The 16,567-nt window shown below is 51.8% G+C and overlaps 1 protein-coding gene across 9 annotated transcripts in view; it reads right to left on the bottom strand.

Moving 5' to 3' along the window:
- LOC134810458 (uncharacterized) overlaps window positions 1-16,567 on the bottom strand; it is a 106,410-nt gene that overhangs the window by 3,359 nt on the left and 86,484 nt on the right. For 8 of the 9 annotated variants that reach the window (XM_063814563.1, XM_063814562.1, XM_063814564.1 and 5 more), the window contains one exon: window positions 9,955-10,145. In XM_063814563.1, coding sequence (XP_063670633.1) covers window positions 9,955-10,145 — 191 coding nt within the window. Of the gene's footprint in view, window positions 1-7,917; window positions 8,169-9,954; window positions 10,146-16,567 lie in introns of those variants that run through there. The other variant, XM_063814568.1, reaches the window with a different exon arrangement.

The raw sequence follows: 16,567 nt of genomic DNA, 5'->3' as shown, positions 1-16,567 counted from the left end.
CAGGCAGATCACGAGGTCAGGAGATCGAGACCATCCTGGCTAACACGGTGAAACCCCTTCTCTACTAAAAATACAAAAAATTAGCCGGGCGTGGTGGCGGGTGCCTATAGTCCCACCTCCTCGGGAGGCTGAGGCAGGAGAATGGCATGAACCTGGGAGGCGAAGCTTGCAGTGAGCCGAGATTGTACCACTGCACTCCAGCCTGGGCGACAGAGCCAGACTCTGTCTCAAAAAAAAAAAAAGAGATCAGGGTGGGAGGACTTGCTCTGTTGCCCAGGCTGGTCCTCCTGGCCTCAATCAATCCTCCCACCTCAGCCTCCCAAAGTGTTGGGATTACAGGCATGAGCCACTGTGCCCTGCCATTCTTTTCACAGCTGGATAACCTTGAGGGTGGATAACTCGGTGTTTTCGTTTTTCACTGCTGTAGAGAGCAGAACTCTGAGCGTGGTACTTTAGCATTGTTTCCTCCTGGTGGTTCTATATGCAGAGCACTATGCTGGCTGTATTTGGGGTGCATTTGCCATTTTATGGGATCCTTGCAACAACCCTGACAGGACCTGGGACTCAAGCTAAGTCAGGCTGTGTCTTGGTTGAGGGTGGTCACTACCTCTCTCCATAAACCAGGGGCTACCCCTTAAGAACCTCCCAGAGAGTTCACTCAGGATACTCCCACTAAGGTGGGAGGACTGCTTGAGCCCAGGAGCTTGAGGTTGCTGTGAGCTGTGACTGTGCCACTACACTCCAGCCTGGGAGACAGAGAGAGACCTGTCCCAAAAAAAAAAAAAAAAAAAGAAGCCCATTTCTGGTTCCATCTCAGAAATTCAGCTCTAGCATCCTAAAGGGAGGACCTGGAATGTAGAATATCCTAGATTCTTTCAGATGATGATGAAGGGGCCTGGAGATACTGGCTGTCCCTGGGCTATTCACCCTCTAGCTCCTGCCTTCCAGGGCTAAAGACGAGTCAGGTACTGAGAATCCACAAGACAAACGCAGAGGAAGTACCGTGGGACTCCAGAGGAGGGCAAGGTTACTTCATGTCTTGGCAGAGCATCAAGGAGGACTTCCCCTATCAAGATCTCTAGGAGGAGGGAAAAGGAGGGGGAGGAGATGGCATACGCTCTGGCTCTGCAGGCTGGGCAGGATTTCAACCAGCAGGGAGGGTGGGATGGGCGTCATAGGCAGCTGCCGGAGCAGACAGGCTGAAGAGCTTGTGGATGGCAGGAACAGGGCGTCCCAGGAGCTGAGCAGGATGGTGACATGGTGGCCAAGGCTGCTCACACTCCACCAAGGGCGGGTTGGCGGGGGGGGTCCCTGGAGCCTGCTGCTGGGCCCAGATTCTGATTTTTTTAATTAAAATTTTTATTTTATTTTGAGACGGAGTCTTGCTCTGTCGCCCAAGCTGGAGTGCAGTGGTGTGATCTCGGCTCACTGCAACCTCTCTGGCCCAGGTTCAAGCAATTCTGCCTCAGCCTCCCGAGTAGATGGGACTACATGCACGCCACTACCACAGCCAGATAATTTTTGTATTTTTAGTAGATGGGGTTTCTCCATGTTGGTCAAGCTGGTCTCAAACTCCTAACCTCAAGTAATCTGCCCGCCTTGCCCTCCCAATGTGCTGGGATTACAGGCGTGAGCCACCGTACCCGGCCCAGATTCTGCATTTTCTAGTCAGCTTCCCAGCAATGCCTGAGCTGCAGGTGCACACGAACTAGGAGTGACGTGAAGGCAGGGACCACTCGGATGCTAAAGACCAGAGATGGGATGGCGGTGAGTAGGAGCGGGGATGATAGGGACATGGAGGAGAAACAGCATCTCCCAGCCCCACTTCTGCCACCCAGAACTCCATCAGGAAGTTGTCAGTGTGGATGAAACTCACCACACCTCTACTTCCAAGCTCCAATTATCCGTCCTCCCATCCTTCTGGCCACCTCCTCACACAGAACTTCTGTCCTCCTCTGTGAGGAAAAAAAGACCAGTGGCTGCATGTATGGTGTTAAGGACCAAAATGATGTGGCCAAGGCCTTTGCCACGAGAAGCCAAGAACCAGTCTTTGTTTTTTGTTTTGTTGAGACGGAGTCTCGCTTTGTCGCCCAGGCTGGAGCGCAGTGGCAAGCTCTCGGCTCACTGCAACCTCTGTGTTATGAGTAAAATGTTTATTCAGAAACAAAATGCTTCTTCCCCAGTACTGCAAGGAAAAATCAGCATTTAGACAAAGAAGTTTTCTCAGTAAGGTAATTTTACTTTCTGGAGAAAAGAGGGAAGCAATTTTTATCCTTTATGCAGCTTGTCCTTGCTGCTGTGTGTTGTCTCCATTGACTGGAGCTAGAAATTACAATTTAAACTGAACCTGATTGGCTAACAACTTAAAACACTGCTAAATAGGTAAAACTAATGGAGAATAAAGAAAAAGAGGAAGTTGTTTATGAAAAGACATAGACAAGTTATAACATTTCCTGCCGGACGCGGTGGCTCACACCTGTAATCCCAGCAGTTTGGGAGGCTGAGGTGGGTGGATCACGAGGTCAGGAGATCAAGACCATCCTGGCTAACATAGTGAAACCGCGTCTCTACTAAAAAAATACAAAAAATTAGCTGGGCATGGTGGCACACGCCTGTAGTCCCAGCTACTTGGGAGGCTGAGGCAGGTGAATCGCTTGAACCTGGGAGGCAGAGGTTGCAGGGAGCTGAGACTGTGCCACTGCACCCCAGCTTGGGCAACAGAGTGAGAGACTGTCAAAAAAAAAAAAAAAAAAAAAAAGGACATTCCAAAATAAGGAACGCAGCAAGCTAAGACATCCCTGTGAGCACAGCCAGCAAACATACCTTGGTTTAAGTACAAGAACATAGACTGTACTATGTGCCTGTAAGCATGTGTAGCACAAATATATTGTTTAAAGTACAAGGACATAGACTGTACTTACTCTTTTCTATCTAACAGCTACACAGTATAGGGCTTAACAGTTATTAGCGCAAAGCAAGGAGGTCTCAAGGAAGCTAGTTTTTAAAAGAAATTATTTCTAAAACTTATGATTTATTCTTTATGAAGAAGGGAAACTTTGAAAAGGAAACTTTTAACATTGTACACTCCTCCTCACGGGATCAAGAAATTCTCCTGCCTTAGCCTCCCGAGCAGCTGGGATTACTGGCACCCACGGAGAGACCGCTGTCAGGCAGCGGCTGGGACTCTTCAGGCCGCCGGGGAGCCGAAGGCAGGGCCTGGGAGGCCTCACTTCGAGGAGCCTGGGGCCTACAAAGGCTGCCAGGAGCTGGGCAGGAGCTGGGCCAAACGTGGCTGTTGCGAGGCAGGAGCTGGGCCGGCAGGCGCAGCCGGCAAGGAGAGCTGGGCCTGGAGGGGCTGGCTGGAAACAGTTCTGGGCCTGGAGAGGCTGGCCAGAGGCGAGAGCCGGGCCCGTGGAGCCTGCCCACAGGCAGAACATGAGCCTGGCCTGAGGTGGCCATGCTGAGGCAAGAGCTGGGCCTGGCGGGGGTCCACTATGAGGAGGCAGAAGCTGTGCCTCTAGTCCACGGGCCTGCGACAGGCAGGAGCTGGGCCTGGCGAGGCTGACTTCAGGACACTTTGGGCCCGCACAGGCCATCGGCAGGGGGACAGGAGCTGGGCCCTGGAGGGGCCCACTTGAGAGCCTTGGACGGGAGACGCCGTCGGGGCGGGCGGGAGCGGGGCCTGGAGAGGCCACCGTGAGGCTTGAGCTGGGCCTCCAGAGCCCAGTGTGGGGCAGGCGCTGGGCTTGTGAAGGCCACCGGGAGGCCGGCAGGAACATGGCCGGGGAAGGCCTCCGTGAGACAAGAGCTGGGCCTGGGGAGGCTGCTGTGAGGCCACAGGTGGGCCTGGAGAGCTGGGCTGGAGGAGGTTTCGGTCGTACGAATGCTGCCGGGAGCTGGGCCTGAGCCGTGTCAGAAGCGGCTGTCTGCAGGCGGGGGCTGGGCATGGAGGCGCAGCCGCGAGAGAGCGCCGGGCCTGGAGAGGAGGCCGGGAGGCAGCCGTCGGGCCGTGGGGGTGGCTTGCCGACTTGGACCTGCAGAGGCCGCCACGAGGGAGAAGCCGGGCCTCTGAAAGAGACCGTTGCGAGGGACGAGCTGGGCCTAAAGAGGCCATCGGGACGCAGGAGCCGGGCCCGCGGAGGCCGCCGAAAGGCAGGAGCCTGGCCTGGGGGAGGTCACAGTGAGGCACGAGATGAGCCCAAAGAGGCCGTCGGGAGGCAGGAGCCGGGCCTGCCGGGGCTGCCGCGAGGCAGGCGGCAACGTGGCCCAAGGAGGCGGACGTGAGGCAAGAGCCGGGCCCGGAGAGGCCACTGTCAGGCAAAAGCTGGGCCTCTCCAGGCTGCCGGGGAGCCGAAGGCGGGGCCTGGGAGGCCTCACTTCGAGGAGCCTGGGGCCTACAAAGGCTGCCAGGAGCTGGATAGGAGCTGGGCCGAACGTGGCTGTTGCGAGGCAGGAGCTGGGCCAGCAGGCGCAGCCGGCAAGGAGAGCTGGGCCTGGAGAGGCTGGCTGGAAACAGTTCTGGGCCTGGAGAGGCTGGCTGGAAACAGTTCTGGGCCTGGAGAGGATGGCCAGAGGCGAGAGCCAGGCCCGTGGAGGCTGCCCACAGGCAGAACATGAGCCTGGCCTGAGGCGGCCACGCTGAGGCAAGAGCTGGGCCTGGCGGGGGTCCACTGTGAGGAGGCAGAGGCCGTGCCTCAAGTCCAGGGGCCTACGACAGGCAGGAGCTGGGCCTGGCGAGGCCAACTTCAAGACGCTTTGGGTTCGCACAGGCCATCGGCCGGGGGGCAGCAGCTGGGCCCTGGAGGGGCCCACTTGAGAAACCCTTGGCCGGGAGACGCCATCGGGGCAGGCGGGAGCGGGGCCTGGAGAGGACACCGTGAGGCGTGAGCTGGGCCTCAAGAGCCCAGTGAGAGGCATGCGATGGGCTTGTCGAGGCCGCCGGGAGGCTGGCAGGAACACGGCCGGGGAAGGCTGCCGTGAGGCAAGATCTGGCTCTGGGGAGGCCGCTGCGAGGCCACAGGTGGGCCTGGAGAGCTGGGCTGGAAGAGGTTTCGGTCGTACGAATGCTGCCGGGAGCTGGGCACGAGCCGAGTCAGAAGCAGCTGTCTGCAGGCTGGGGCTAGGCATGGAGGCGCAGCCGCGAGAGAGTGCTGGGCCTGGAGAGTAGGCCGGGAGGCAGCCACCAGGCCGTGGTGGTAGCTTGCCAACTTGGGCCTGCAGAGGCTGCCACGAGGGAAAAGCTGGGCCTCTGAAAGAGGCCGTTCAGAGGGACGAGCCGGGCCTAAAGAGGTCATAGGGATGCAGGAGCCGGGCCCGCGGAGGCCGCCGAAAAGCAGGAGCCTGGCCTGGGGGAGGTCGCAGTGAGGCACGAGATGAGCCCAAAGAGGCCGTCGGGAGGCAGGAGCCAGGTCTGTCGGGGCTGCCGCGAGGCAGGTGGCAACGTGGCCTGGGGAGACTGACGTGAGGCACGAGCCGGGCCCGGAGAGGCCGCTGTCACGAGGAGCTGCGCCTCTCCAGGCTGCCGGGGAGCCGAAGGCAGGGCCTGAGAGACCTCACTTCGAGGAGCCTGGGGCCTACAAAGGCTGCCAGGAGCTGGGCAGGAGCTGAGCCAAACGTGGCTGTTGCGAGGCAGGAGCTGGGCCGGCAGGCGCAGCCGGCAAGGAGAGCTGGGTCTGGAGAGGCTGGCTGGAAACAGTTCTGGGCCTGGAGAGGCTGGCTGGAAACAGTTCTGGGCCTGGAGAGGATGGCCAGAGGCGAGAGCTGGGCCCATGGAGGCTGCCCACAGGCAGAACACGAGCCTGGCCTGAGGCGGCCACGCTGAGGCAAGAGCTGGGCCTGGCGGGGGTCCACTGTGAGGAGGCAGAGGCCGTGCCTCAAGTCCAGGGGCCTACGACAGGCAGGAGCTGGGCCTGGCGAGGCCAACTTCAAGACGCTTTGGGTTCGCACAGGCCATCGGCCGGGGGGCAGCAGCTGGGCCCTGGAGGGGCCCACTTGAAATAGCCTTGGGCTGGGAGATGCTGTTGGGGCGGGCGGGAGCTGGGCCTGGAGAGGCCACCGTGAGGCATCAGCTGGGCCTCAAGAGCCCAGTGTGAGGCAGGCACTGGGCTTGTCGAGGCCGCCGGGAGGCCGGCAGGAACACGGACGGGGAAGGCCGCCGTGAGGCAAGAGCTGGGCCCGGGGAGGCTGCTGCGAGGCCACTGGTGGGCCTGGAGAGCTGGGCTGGAGGAGGTTTCGGGCCTACGAAGGCCGCCGGGATCTGGGCACAAACCGAGTCAGAAGCGGCTGTCTGCAGGCGGGGGTTGGGCCTGGAGGTGCAGCCGCAAGAGAGCACTGGGCCTGGAGAGGAGGCCAAGAGGTAGCCACCGGGCTGTCGCGGTGGTTTGCCCACTTGGGCCTGTAGAGGCCGCCACGAGGGAAAAGCCAGGCCTCTGAAAGAGGCCGTTCAGAGGGACGAGCCGGGCCTAAGGAGGCCATCGGGATGCAGGAGCCGGGCCTGCGGAGGCCACCGAAAGGCAGGAGCCTGGCCTAGGGGAGGCCACGGTGAGGCACGAGATGAGCCCAAAAAGGCCATTGGGAGGCAGGAGCCGGGCCTGTCTGGGCTGCCGCGAGGCAGGCGGCAACGTGGCCCGGGGAGGCCAACACGAGGCAAGAGCGGGCCCGGAGAGGCCGCTGTCAGGCAGGAGCTGGGCTTCTCCAGGCCACCGGGGAGCCGAAGGCGGGGCCTGGGAGGCCTCACTTCAAGGAGCCTGGGGCCTACAAAGGCTACCAGGAGCTGGGCAGGAGCTGGGCCAAACGTGGTTGTCGTGAGGCAGGGGTTGGACCGCTGGACGCAGCCCGGATGGAGAGCCAGGCCTGGAGAGGGCCACTGGAAACAGTTCTGGGCCTGGAAAGGATGCCAGCGGTCAAGAGCCAGGCATGGATAGACCACCAAAAGGCAGGAGCTTGGCCTGATGCGGCTAGGATGAGGCAAGAGCTGGTTCCGGGGGCGCTGGTGTGGGGCAGAGGCCGTGCCCCTAGGGGCCTACAACAGGCAGCAGCTAGGCCTGGTGAAGCCAACTTCGGGATGCTTTGGGTGGGCCCGCAGAGGCCATCAGCAGCAGGCAGGAGCTGGGTCTAGAGGGGTCATCGTTCAGTAAGGGAGCTTTGGGCTGGGAGACACGTCGGGGTGGGCGGGAGCTGGGTCTGGAGAGGCCACCGCGAGGCACAAGCTGGGCCTACAGGGACCAGCGTGAGGCAGGAGCTGGGCTTGTGGAGGCTGCCCAGAGGCCGGCACGAGCGGGGTCGTGGAAGGCCGCCGCAAGGCGAGAGCTGGGCCTGGAAAGGCCGCTGCGAGGCAAGAGGCGGGCCTGGAGAGCTGGACTGGAGCAGGCTTTGGGCCGAGGTAGGTTGCTGGGAGCTGGGCAGGAGCCGAGTCAAAGGAGGCTGTTCGGAGGCAGGAGCTGGGCCTGTGGGCGTAGCCATGAGCAAATAGCTGGGCCCGGAGAGGACGCCGGCAGGCAGCAACTGGGCCGGGGGAGGCCGATTTCAGGAAGTTCTGGGCCTGGAGATGTTGCCAGAAGGGAAAAGCTGCGCCTCAAGAGGCCGCGGTGAGGCAAAGCCAGGCCCAAAAAGGCCATCGGGACGCAGGAGCTGGGCCTGCAGAGGCTGCCGAAAGGTGGGAGCATGGCCTGGGGAGGCCACGGCGAGGCACGAGATGAGCCTCTTTAAGAGGCCCTCAGCAGGCAGGAGCTGGGCTTGCCAAGGCTGCCGCGAGGCAAGCGGAAACGTGGCCTGGGGAGGCCAACGTGAGGCCACAGCTGGGCCAGGAGAGGCCTTCATCATGGCTCCGGCGTTGGGGACCCTGCTCAAGTACATCCAAAAGGACCCTTCCCACACCAGTCTTTATAGTGGTCAAGTGCAGCAGCCACTTAGCACCCAAGGCATGTGCCACAGCTGGCATTTCATCACAATCAACAATAAGTGGTAGCTTGAGTCATTGTGAGGTCACTTCCTGGAAATCAACAGCATCCCATGTCCCATTGGCAAGGAGCTCAGCACGGCCCCTTGGATAACCAAACCTATGCCCAAATCCCATCTATGTGGGTCGGTCTCCTGGGACCCTTCCTGCATCAACTCTGTATTAGTCAGGGTCCAATCAGGAGACATAAACCACTCAAAAGTCCAAAGTTCTAAAATTTAATACAGACAATTATTCATTAAAACAGGGGAACAGCATAATGAGAGACTGGCTAGCACAAAGTAAAGAGAATTCTAGAGAATATAGGACTAGCCAAACTCAGGCATGGTGGCTCATGCCAGCATTTTAAGAAGCCAACGCAGGAGGATTACTTGAGGCCAGGAGCTAGAGACCGGCCTGGGCAACACAGTGAGACCCTGTCTCTATCCAAAAAAGAAAAAAATTAGCTGGGTGTGGTGGTGCATACTCATAATCCCAGCTACCTGGGAAGCTGAAGTGGGAGGGTAGTTTGAGCCTGTGAGGTCAAGGCTGCAGTGAGTCATGATTATGGCACTATAGTCAAGCCTGGGTGACAGAGCACGACCCTGTCTCAAAGAACAAAACAACAACAACAACAATTTACAGACAGAAAAAAAATAGGGTTAATAAGGTATAAGGAAAGATGTTGAAATGTGACAAAGTAATATGACGGCTTTCATCCATTTAAAATCATCAAACAAAAAATAACTTATTAAATTATAATACCCTGTGCTGGCAAAGATGCAGTGAAATGGGCACTTTCTTATACAATAAGGGGTGTTTAAACTGTATATAAGCCTTTCAGGGTAAAGCTTCCAATTTTTTATTTATTTATTTATTTTTTGAGATGGAGTTTCATTCTCATTGCCCAGGCTGGAGTGCAATGGTGTGATCTCGGCTCACTGCAACCTCCACCTCCCGGGTTCAAGCGATTCTCCTGCCTCAGCCTCTGAGTAGCTGGGATCACATGTGTGTGCCACCACACCCAGCTGATTTTGTATTTTTAGTAGAGACGGGGTTTCTCCATGTTGGTCAGACTGGTATTGCACTCCAGAACTCAGGTGATCCACCCACCTCAGCCTCCCAAAGTGTTGGGATTACAGGCGTGAGCCACCACATCTGACCAGCATTTTTTTTTAATAATAGAGACACTGTCTCACCATACTGTCTCCTCCAAGTCCTGGGGTCTAGCAATCCTCCTGCCTTGGCCTCCCAAAGTGCTGGGATTACACCTGGGAGGCACCCAAAACCTTGTCAATTTACATCAAGGACAATGAGAATGTCCATTCACCATGACTCACAGTAATCTTTCTTCTGGAAATACCTTCGAAGACAACTGAACCTAAACAAAAAGTCATCTGCACAAACACAGTGAAAATCTGGGAGTAACTGAAGACAGAGTGGTTAAGCGAAATAAGAAACAGTTATAAGAAATTAAACTATCTATGGTATTTATAGGCACCTGGTAGAAGGTCAGTTAATGTTAGCTACTACTTTTTGTTGTTTTGAGACAGGGTCACTCTGTCACTCAGGCTGGAGTGCAGAGTCCTGATCATGACTCACTGCAGTCTAAGCCTCCCTGGGCTCAAGTGATCCTCCCACCTCAGCCTCCCAAGTAGCTGGGACTACAGGAACATGCCATCACACTAGGCTAATTCATGTATATTTCTGTAGGGATGGTGACTCCCTTGATTTCTGAGGCCTGTCTCAAACTCTTGGCCTCGAGCCATCCTCCTACTTCAGCCTCCCAAAGTGTTGTGATTACCGGTGTGAGCCACCACACCTGATCAGCTGCTACTTTTATATTATACCACTAAATTCAAAATTATTTGTCATTAAAAATTATCATTTTCAAGGCTATGGAACAATATGTGTCCTACAGTGTAACTGTAAAAACATATACGGTCATCCCTCGGCATACAGAGAGGATTCGTTCCAGCCCCCCATCTCTGCATATACCAAAATCCATGCATACTCACATTTCGCAGTCAGCCCTTTGGAACCCATGTATAGGAAAAGTCCAAATATTAGTTGGGCATTGTGGCAAAGCACATACAGTCTCAGCCACCTGGGAGGCTGAGGTGGGAGGACTGCTTGAGCCTGAGAGGTCGAGGATGCAGTCAGCTGTGATAGCACTACCACATTCCAGCCTGGACAATAGAGCAAGACCCTGTCTCAGGAAAAAAAAAAGAAAAAAGAAAAAAGGTTAGAAATTGTAATGACGTCTGTTGGGCAAAATTCCATATAAGCAAAGTATAAATTAATGAAGCAATTGGTGATAAATCACTACGATTGACTTTCTGGAGTTTCTGACAATAAAGGTAAGAAAAATGCAAAACAAAGAGATAGAGGGTAAAAAAACAAATTAGGGAAGGATTCTACGTGTTAAATAGGATGACACTGGCCATGTTCATGCAGCAGAGGTATGTCATATTATGACATAACTTCTTGGAAAGAAGTTAGCAGATAAGGAAGTTGACAAAAATGATGAGAGATGCTAAATACTGATAGCGATAGTCAAGTAAACCATGAAGAATTTCCATAACTGACATCAGCAAAGTGGGAATATTGTACAGTGTGTGTTGAAGTTCCTGTACAACATTATTTGCCTTCTGTTTGTTTGTAAGGAATGTATTTACTAAAAGTTCTTCTTGCTGTCAAAAAAATATGTGTAAGTCATTAGAACTTATTCTTCTGTTTTTCTACTTTTATCTTCTGGCCATCATCCCCCAGCCTTAATTCGGAAATTTGTTTATTTTTAGAAAATCGAACAAGTGTTTGCTGTGGTGGCTAATACCTCTAGGATGGGAGGCAGGGGTGGAAGGGTCACTTGAGGCCAGGAGTTTGACACCAGCCTGGCCAACAAAGTGAGACCCCATGTCTACAAAACAATTTAAAGAATAGCCAGGTGTCATCATGTATAACTACAGTCCCAGCTACTAAGGAGGCTGAGGCAGGAGGAGGCTTAGCCTAGGAGTTCTAAGCTACGGTGAGCTGTGATTGCACCACTGTACTCCAGCCTGGGTTGCAAAGGAGACCCCATCTCCCAAAACAAAACGAAAGAAAAGAAGAAAGAGAAAGAAAGAAAGAAAGAAAGAAAGAAAGAAAGAAAGAAAGAAAGAAAGAGAGAGAAAGAAAGAGAGAAAGAAAGAAAATAGGTAAAGTAGCAAGTTGTATGTGGCTTACTCTGAATATGTCTAAACTACATGTTCTCAATCTTTTTGAGTCTTTCATCCCTTTACATTTTTTAACTCTATTGAAGATCTCTTAAGACTTTTTCTTTATATAAATAATTATATTAAAATTAGAAAATAACACAAAAATTTTAAAATATTCATTACATATTAATAATAAAACCATTTCATGTTGATATACTACAGGACAAATTTTTAAAATATATATTCATTACACATGAATAATAAAACCATTACAAGTTGACATAGGTAATACATTTTTTTTTTTTTTTTTGGGAAACAGTCTGACTCTTTCACCCACGCTGAAGTGAAGTGGCATGATCTTGACACACTGCAACCTCCGCCACCTGGGTTCAAGCAATTCTCCTGGCTCAGCTTCCCAAGTAGCTGGGATTACAGGCGCCCAACACCATGCCTGGCTAATTTTTGTGTTTTTTTTAGTAGAGATGTGGTTTCGCCCTGTTGGCCAGGCTGGTCTCAAAATCCTGACCTCAGGTGATCACCTTGGTCTCCCAAAGTCCTGGGATTACAGGCATGAGCCATTGCGCCCATGCTAATATATATATTAATATATATGTATGTGTGTATATATATATTAATATATATATGTGTGTGTGTATATATATTAATATATATGTGTGTGTACATATATATTTATATAAATATGTAGTGATATATTTATATAACTATATATTTTATATAACTATTATATGACTATATAAATATAAATTTATATAAATTTATATAAATATAAAAATTTATAAATTTATATAAATATTTATATAAATATATAGTTATATATATTTTTTTGAGACACAGTCTCGCTCTGTCCCCCAGGCTGGAGTACAGTGGCACAATCTTGGCTCACTGCAAGCTCCATCTCCCTCCCAGGTTCATGCCATTCTCCTGCCTCAGCCTCCCCAGCAGCTGGGACTACAGGTGCCCACTGCCACGCCTGGCTAATTTTTTTGTATTTTTAGTAGAGATAGGGTTTCACCGTGTTAGCCAGGATGGTCTAGATCTCCTGACCTCGTGATCCGCCCGCCTCGGCCTCCCAACAGATTCATATATTTTTTAAAACACTGTTTAGTCAGGAACAATACTGGGGAGGAGTCTCCTCATTCCCAGTGATGCAAACCCCACTGCACGGCTCCAGGGTTGCAAGGGCTACAGAGCCAAAAGGCTCTAACTTATGATTTCATTACTTTATTTGTATTGTGAGACAGGGTCCTGCTCTGTCGCCCAGGCTGGAGAGCAGTTGTGCACTTATAGCTCACTGAAGCCTCGACCTTCTGAATTTAAGCCATCTTCCTGCCTCAGCTCCCCACTGGCTGGTACCACAGTTGAGTGCCACCATACCTGGCTATTTTTAAATTTTTGTAGAGTGAGGGGTCTTGCTATGTTGCCCAAGCTGGCCTCAAACACCTGACCTCAAGAGATCTGCCCACCTCAGCCTCCTGAGTAGCTGGGACTACAAGTCCACATCACCATGCCTAGCTACATTTCATTTTATTAAATTTTGAAAAATATTTTTATTGAGAGTAGGTCTTGCTATATTGCCCAGGCTGGTCTCGAACTACTGCCCTTAAAAGATACTCCCATCTCTGCCTCCCAAACAGGTGGAACTACAGGCATGAGCCACTGCACTGAGCATGAAGAGATTTCTTTAATCTACTATCCTATACTTAATAGGACTGGGAAAGGCAGTAGTGTTTTTTAAAATTACTTAATAATTCAGTAAGAATCTAACACGACCTTGACCCCTGCCTTCTCTCACCCCCCACATCCAGTCTGTCAGGAAATCCTGTTGACTGTCTTCAACATGTACTGAAGATCCCCACCCAGCAACTCCCTGGCCTCCTCCCCAACTTCTCTCCTCTGACTATCTCTCACCACCACCACGACCCTGGTCAAGACCACTATCATCTCCCACCTCGATGTTGCCACAACTTGGCCCCCATGCTTCTATCCAAATCTTCCCACAGTCTTTCTCAACTCAGCAGCCAGAGAATGCTTTTAAATCGGCAGACAGATCATGTCGCCTCTCTGCTCAGAACCCTCCTGAATTTCCCATCTAGCCCAGCAATAACCTCCCAGGGCTTACACAGTCTGTACCGATCCCTGCCCAGCAAATCTCTGGCCCACTGCCCTAATTTTCTCCCTCTCTCCTTCTGCTCCACTAGCCTCCTTCCAGAGCCTCAGACACACCTCAGACACCTTATTCTGTTGTTTCTGCCTACAATGCTCTTCCCACAGCACCTTGGCCAACTCCTTCCCCTCCTTCAAGTCTTTGCTTAATTTTTACTTAGGAGGCCACCCCTGACTATTCTATTGCCATCTGTCCCCTTGCCCACCATGCTCATTTATTCTTTTTTTTTTTTTTTTTGTGAAGACAAGATCTCACTCTGCCACCAAGGCTGGAGCGCAGTGGTGCAATCACAGCTCACTGCAACCTCTAATTCCCAGGCTCAAGCAATCCTCCCACCTCAGCCTCCCTAGTAGCTGGGACTACAGGTGCATGTCATCATGCCTGGCTGATTTCTTTTATTATTTTATTTTATTTTATCTTATTTTAAGATGGAGTTTCACTCTTGTCGCCCAGGCTGGAGTGCAATGGTGCGATCCTGACTCACTACAACCTCCACCTCCCAGTTTCAAGGGTGTCTCCTGCCTCAGCCTTCCCAGTAACTGGGATTACAGGCGCATGCCACCATACCCGGCTAACTTTTGTATTTTCAGTAGATATGGGGTTTTGCCATGTTGGCCAGGCTGTTCTTGAACTCCTGACCTCAGGTGATCTGCCTGCCTCAGCCTCCCAAAGTGCTGAAATTACAGGCGCAAGCCACCGTGCCCAGCCATTTTTTAAATTTTTTGTAGAGACAGGGTCTCCACTATGTTGTCCAGGCTAGTCTTGAACTCCTGGCCTCAAGTGATCCTCCTGCCTGGATTCCTAAAGTGCTGGGATTACCAGCATGAGCCACCATGCCTGGCTTTATGTTCATTTCTTCTTGTGGCTGCAACAAACTTTCCTACATTTGTGGCTAAAAACACCACAAATAAACCATCTTACAATTCTTGGGGCCTTGAAGCCCCAACTAGGTCTATTAAAGCTAAAGTCAAGGTGTCAGCAGGCCTGCATTCCTTTTGAAGGCTCTAATGTGTTCTCTTGGCTTTTCCAGCTTCTAGAAGCCACCCCCATTCCTTGGATCATGGCCCCTTACTCCATCTTCAAAGCCAGAAGTGAAGCATCTTCAAATCTCCCTCTCTGACCTCGGCTTCCATCACCACATCTCCTGCTCCAGTTCTGACTCTCCTACCCTATTTCTTTTATAAAGATCCTTGTGATTCACCTGAGGTCAAGAGTTCGAGACCAGCCTGAACAACAGGGAGAAACCCCGTCTCTACTAAAAATACAAAAATTAGCCGGGCATAGTGGCGCATGCCTGTATTCCCAGCTACTCTGGAGGCTGAGGCAGGAGAACTGCTTGAACCCAGGAGGCAGAGGTTGCGCTATTTGCACTCCAGCCTGGGCAACAAGAGCGAAACTCCGTCTCAAAAAAAAAAAAAAAAAAACAACCAAAAAAAAAAAAAAATCCTTGTAATTGCTGAACATGGTGGCTGCCACCCATAATCCCAACACTTTGGGAGGTCAAAGCAGGAGGAACACTTGAGGCCCAAAGTTTGAAACTAGCTGGGACAACATAGTGAGACCCCACCTCTACAAAAAAATAAAAATGAATATTAGCCAGACATGGTGGTGTGTGCCTGTACTCCCAGCTACTTGAGAGGCTGAGGTGAGATGATCGCTTTAACCCAGGAGTTTGAGATCAGTCTGGGCAACATAACTAAATTTCATCTCTACAAAAATGAGCTGGGCATGGGTGACATGCATGTGTAGTCCCAGCTACTTGAGAGGCTGCTGTGGGAGGATCACTTGAGCTCAGGAGGTCAAAGCTATAGTGAGCTATGATCACATCACTGCACTCCAGCCTGGATGACACGGGGAGATTTTGTCTCAAAAAAAGAAAAGAAAAATATATTTGGTCTCTGTCCCTGGTTCCTGGCACAGAGCTTCTAAAGCTTTTATAAAGACCTCAGTGTTAGAGGTGATAGGAGCATCTTTTGTTTTAATATTTGGTCTTTGTCCCAGATTTCTAACACAAGAGCCTTTAAGAACTTTGGGATCTCCAGCATGATAAGAATGCATTTGGGGGTATTGTTGAGATGATGAGTGGCTGCAAGCTCCTAGATTTCTTTAGGAGGAGGGCTGATTGCCAGAAAAAGCAACCACATGATTACAGGCTTGGAACTTCCAGTCTCACCCACTTAACTCCAGGAGGCAAGACTGGCTGGAGATTGACTTAATCACCAGTGGCCAAGGATTTTATCAATCGTGCTTGCATAATAAAGCCTCCATAAACACCCTGAACAACAGGGATTGCAGAGCTTCTGGGTTGCTGAACATAGGAGATGCTGGGAGGGTAGCATGTTCAACAAAGTGCATGGGAGCTCTGTGCCCCTCCCCACTTACCCTGCCCCGGGCATTTTTTTTTTTTTTTTTGAGAAAGTGTCTGGCTCTTTTATCCAGGCTAGAGTGCAATGGCACAATCTTACCTCACTGCAACCTAAGCCTCCCCAGATCAAAACATCCTCCCACCTCAGCTTCCCTAGTAACTGGAACCACAGGTGCACGCCACTGCGCTCACTTATTTATTTATTTATTTATTTATTTATTGAGACGGAGTCTAGTTCTGTAGTAACTGGAACTACAGGTGCACATCACCCCACTCAGTTAATTAATTTATTTATTGAGACAGAGTCTAGTTCTGTCGCCCAGGCTAAAGTGCAGTGGTGTGATCTCAGCTCACTGCAACCTCCAACTTCCCGGTTCAAGCGATTCTCCTGCCTCAGACTCCTGAGAAGCTAGGATTATAGGAGCACGCCACCATGCCTGGCTAATTTTTGCATTTTTAGTAGAGATGGGGTTTCACCATGTTGGTCAGACCGGTCTCGAACTCCTGACCTCGTGATTCGCCCACCTTGGCCTCCCAAAGTGCTGGGATTACAGGCTTGAGCCACCGTGCCCAGCTTTTTAAAAATTTTTTAGAGACAGGGTTTCACCATGTTGCCCAGGCTGGTCTCAAACTCCTGAGTTTAAGCAATCCTCCCACCTCGGCCTCCCAAAGTGCTGGGATTACAGTGTGAGCCACTGCATCTGGCATGTACATCTCTTTCATCAGCTGGTTGAGTGTGGTGGCTTACGCCTGTAATCTCAACACTTTGGGAGGCTGAGAGGGGTGGATTACTCGAGCCCAGCTGTTTGAGATCAGCCTGGGCAACACATTAAGACCCTGTCTCTATGCAAAAAAACAGAGTGAATTTATGAAAGGCAATTTTT

This window comes from Pan troglodytes, chromosome 6 (assembly GCF_028858775.2).
Source record: "Pan troglodytes isolate AG18354 chromosome 6, NHGRI_mPanTro3-v2.0_pri, whole genome shotgun sequence".
Classification (NCBI taxonomy): domain Eukaryota; kingdom Metazoa; phylum Chordata; class Mammalia; order Primates; family Hominidae; genus Pan; species Pan troglodytes.
The sequence above is the reverse complement of the archived record's forward strand: the minus strand, read 5'-3'. Positions and strand labels throughout refer to the sequence as shown.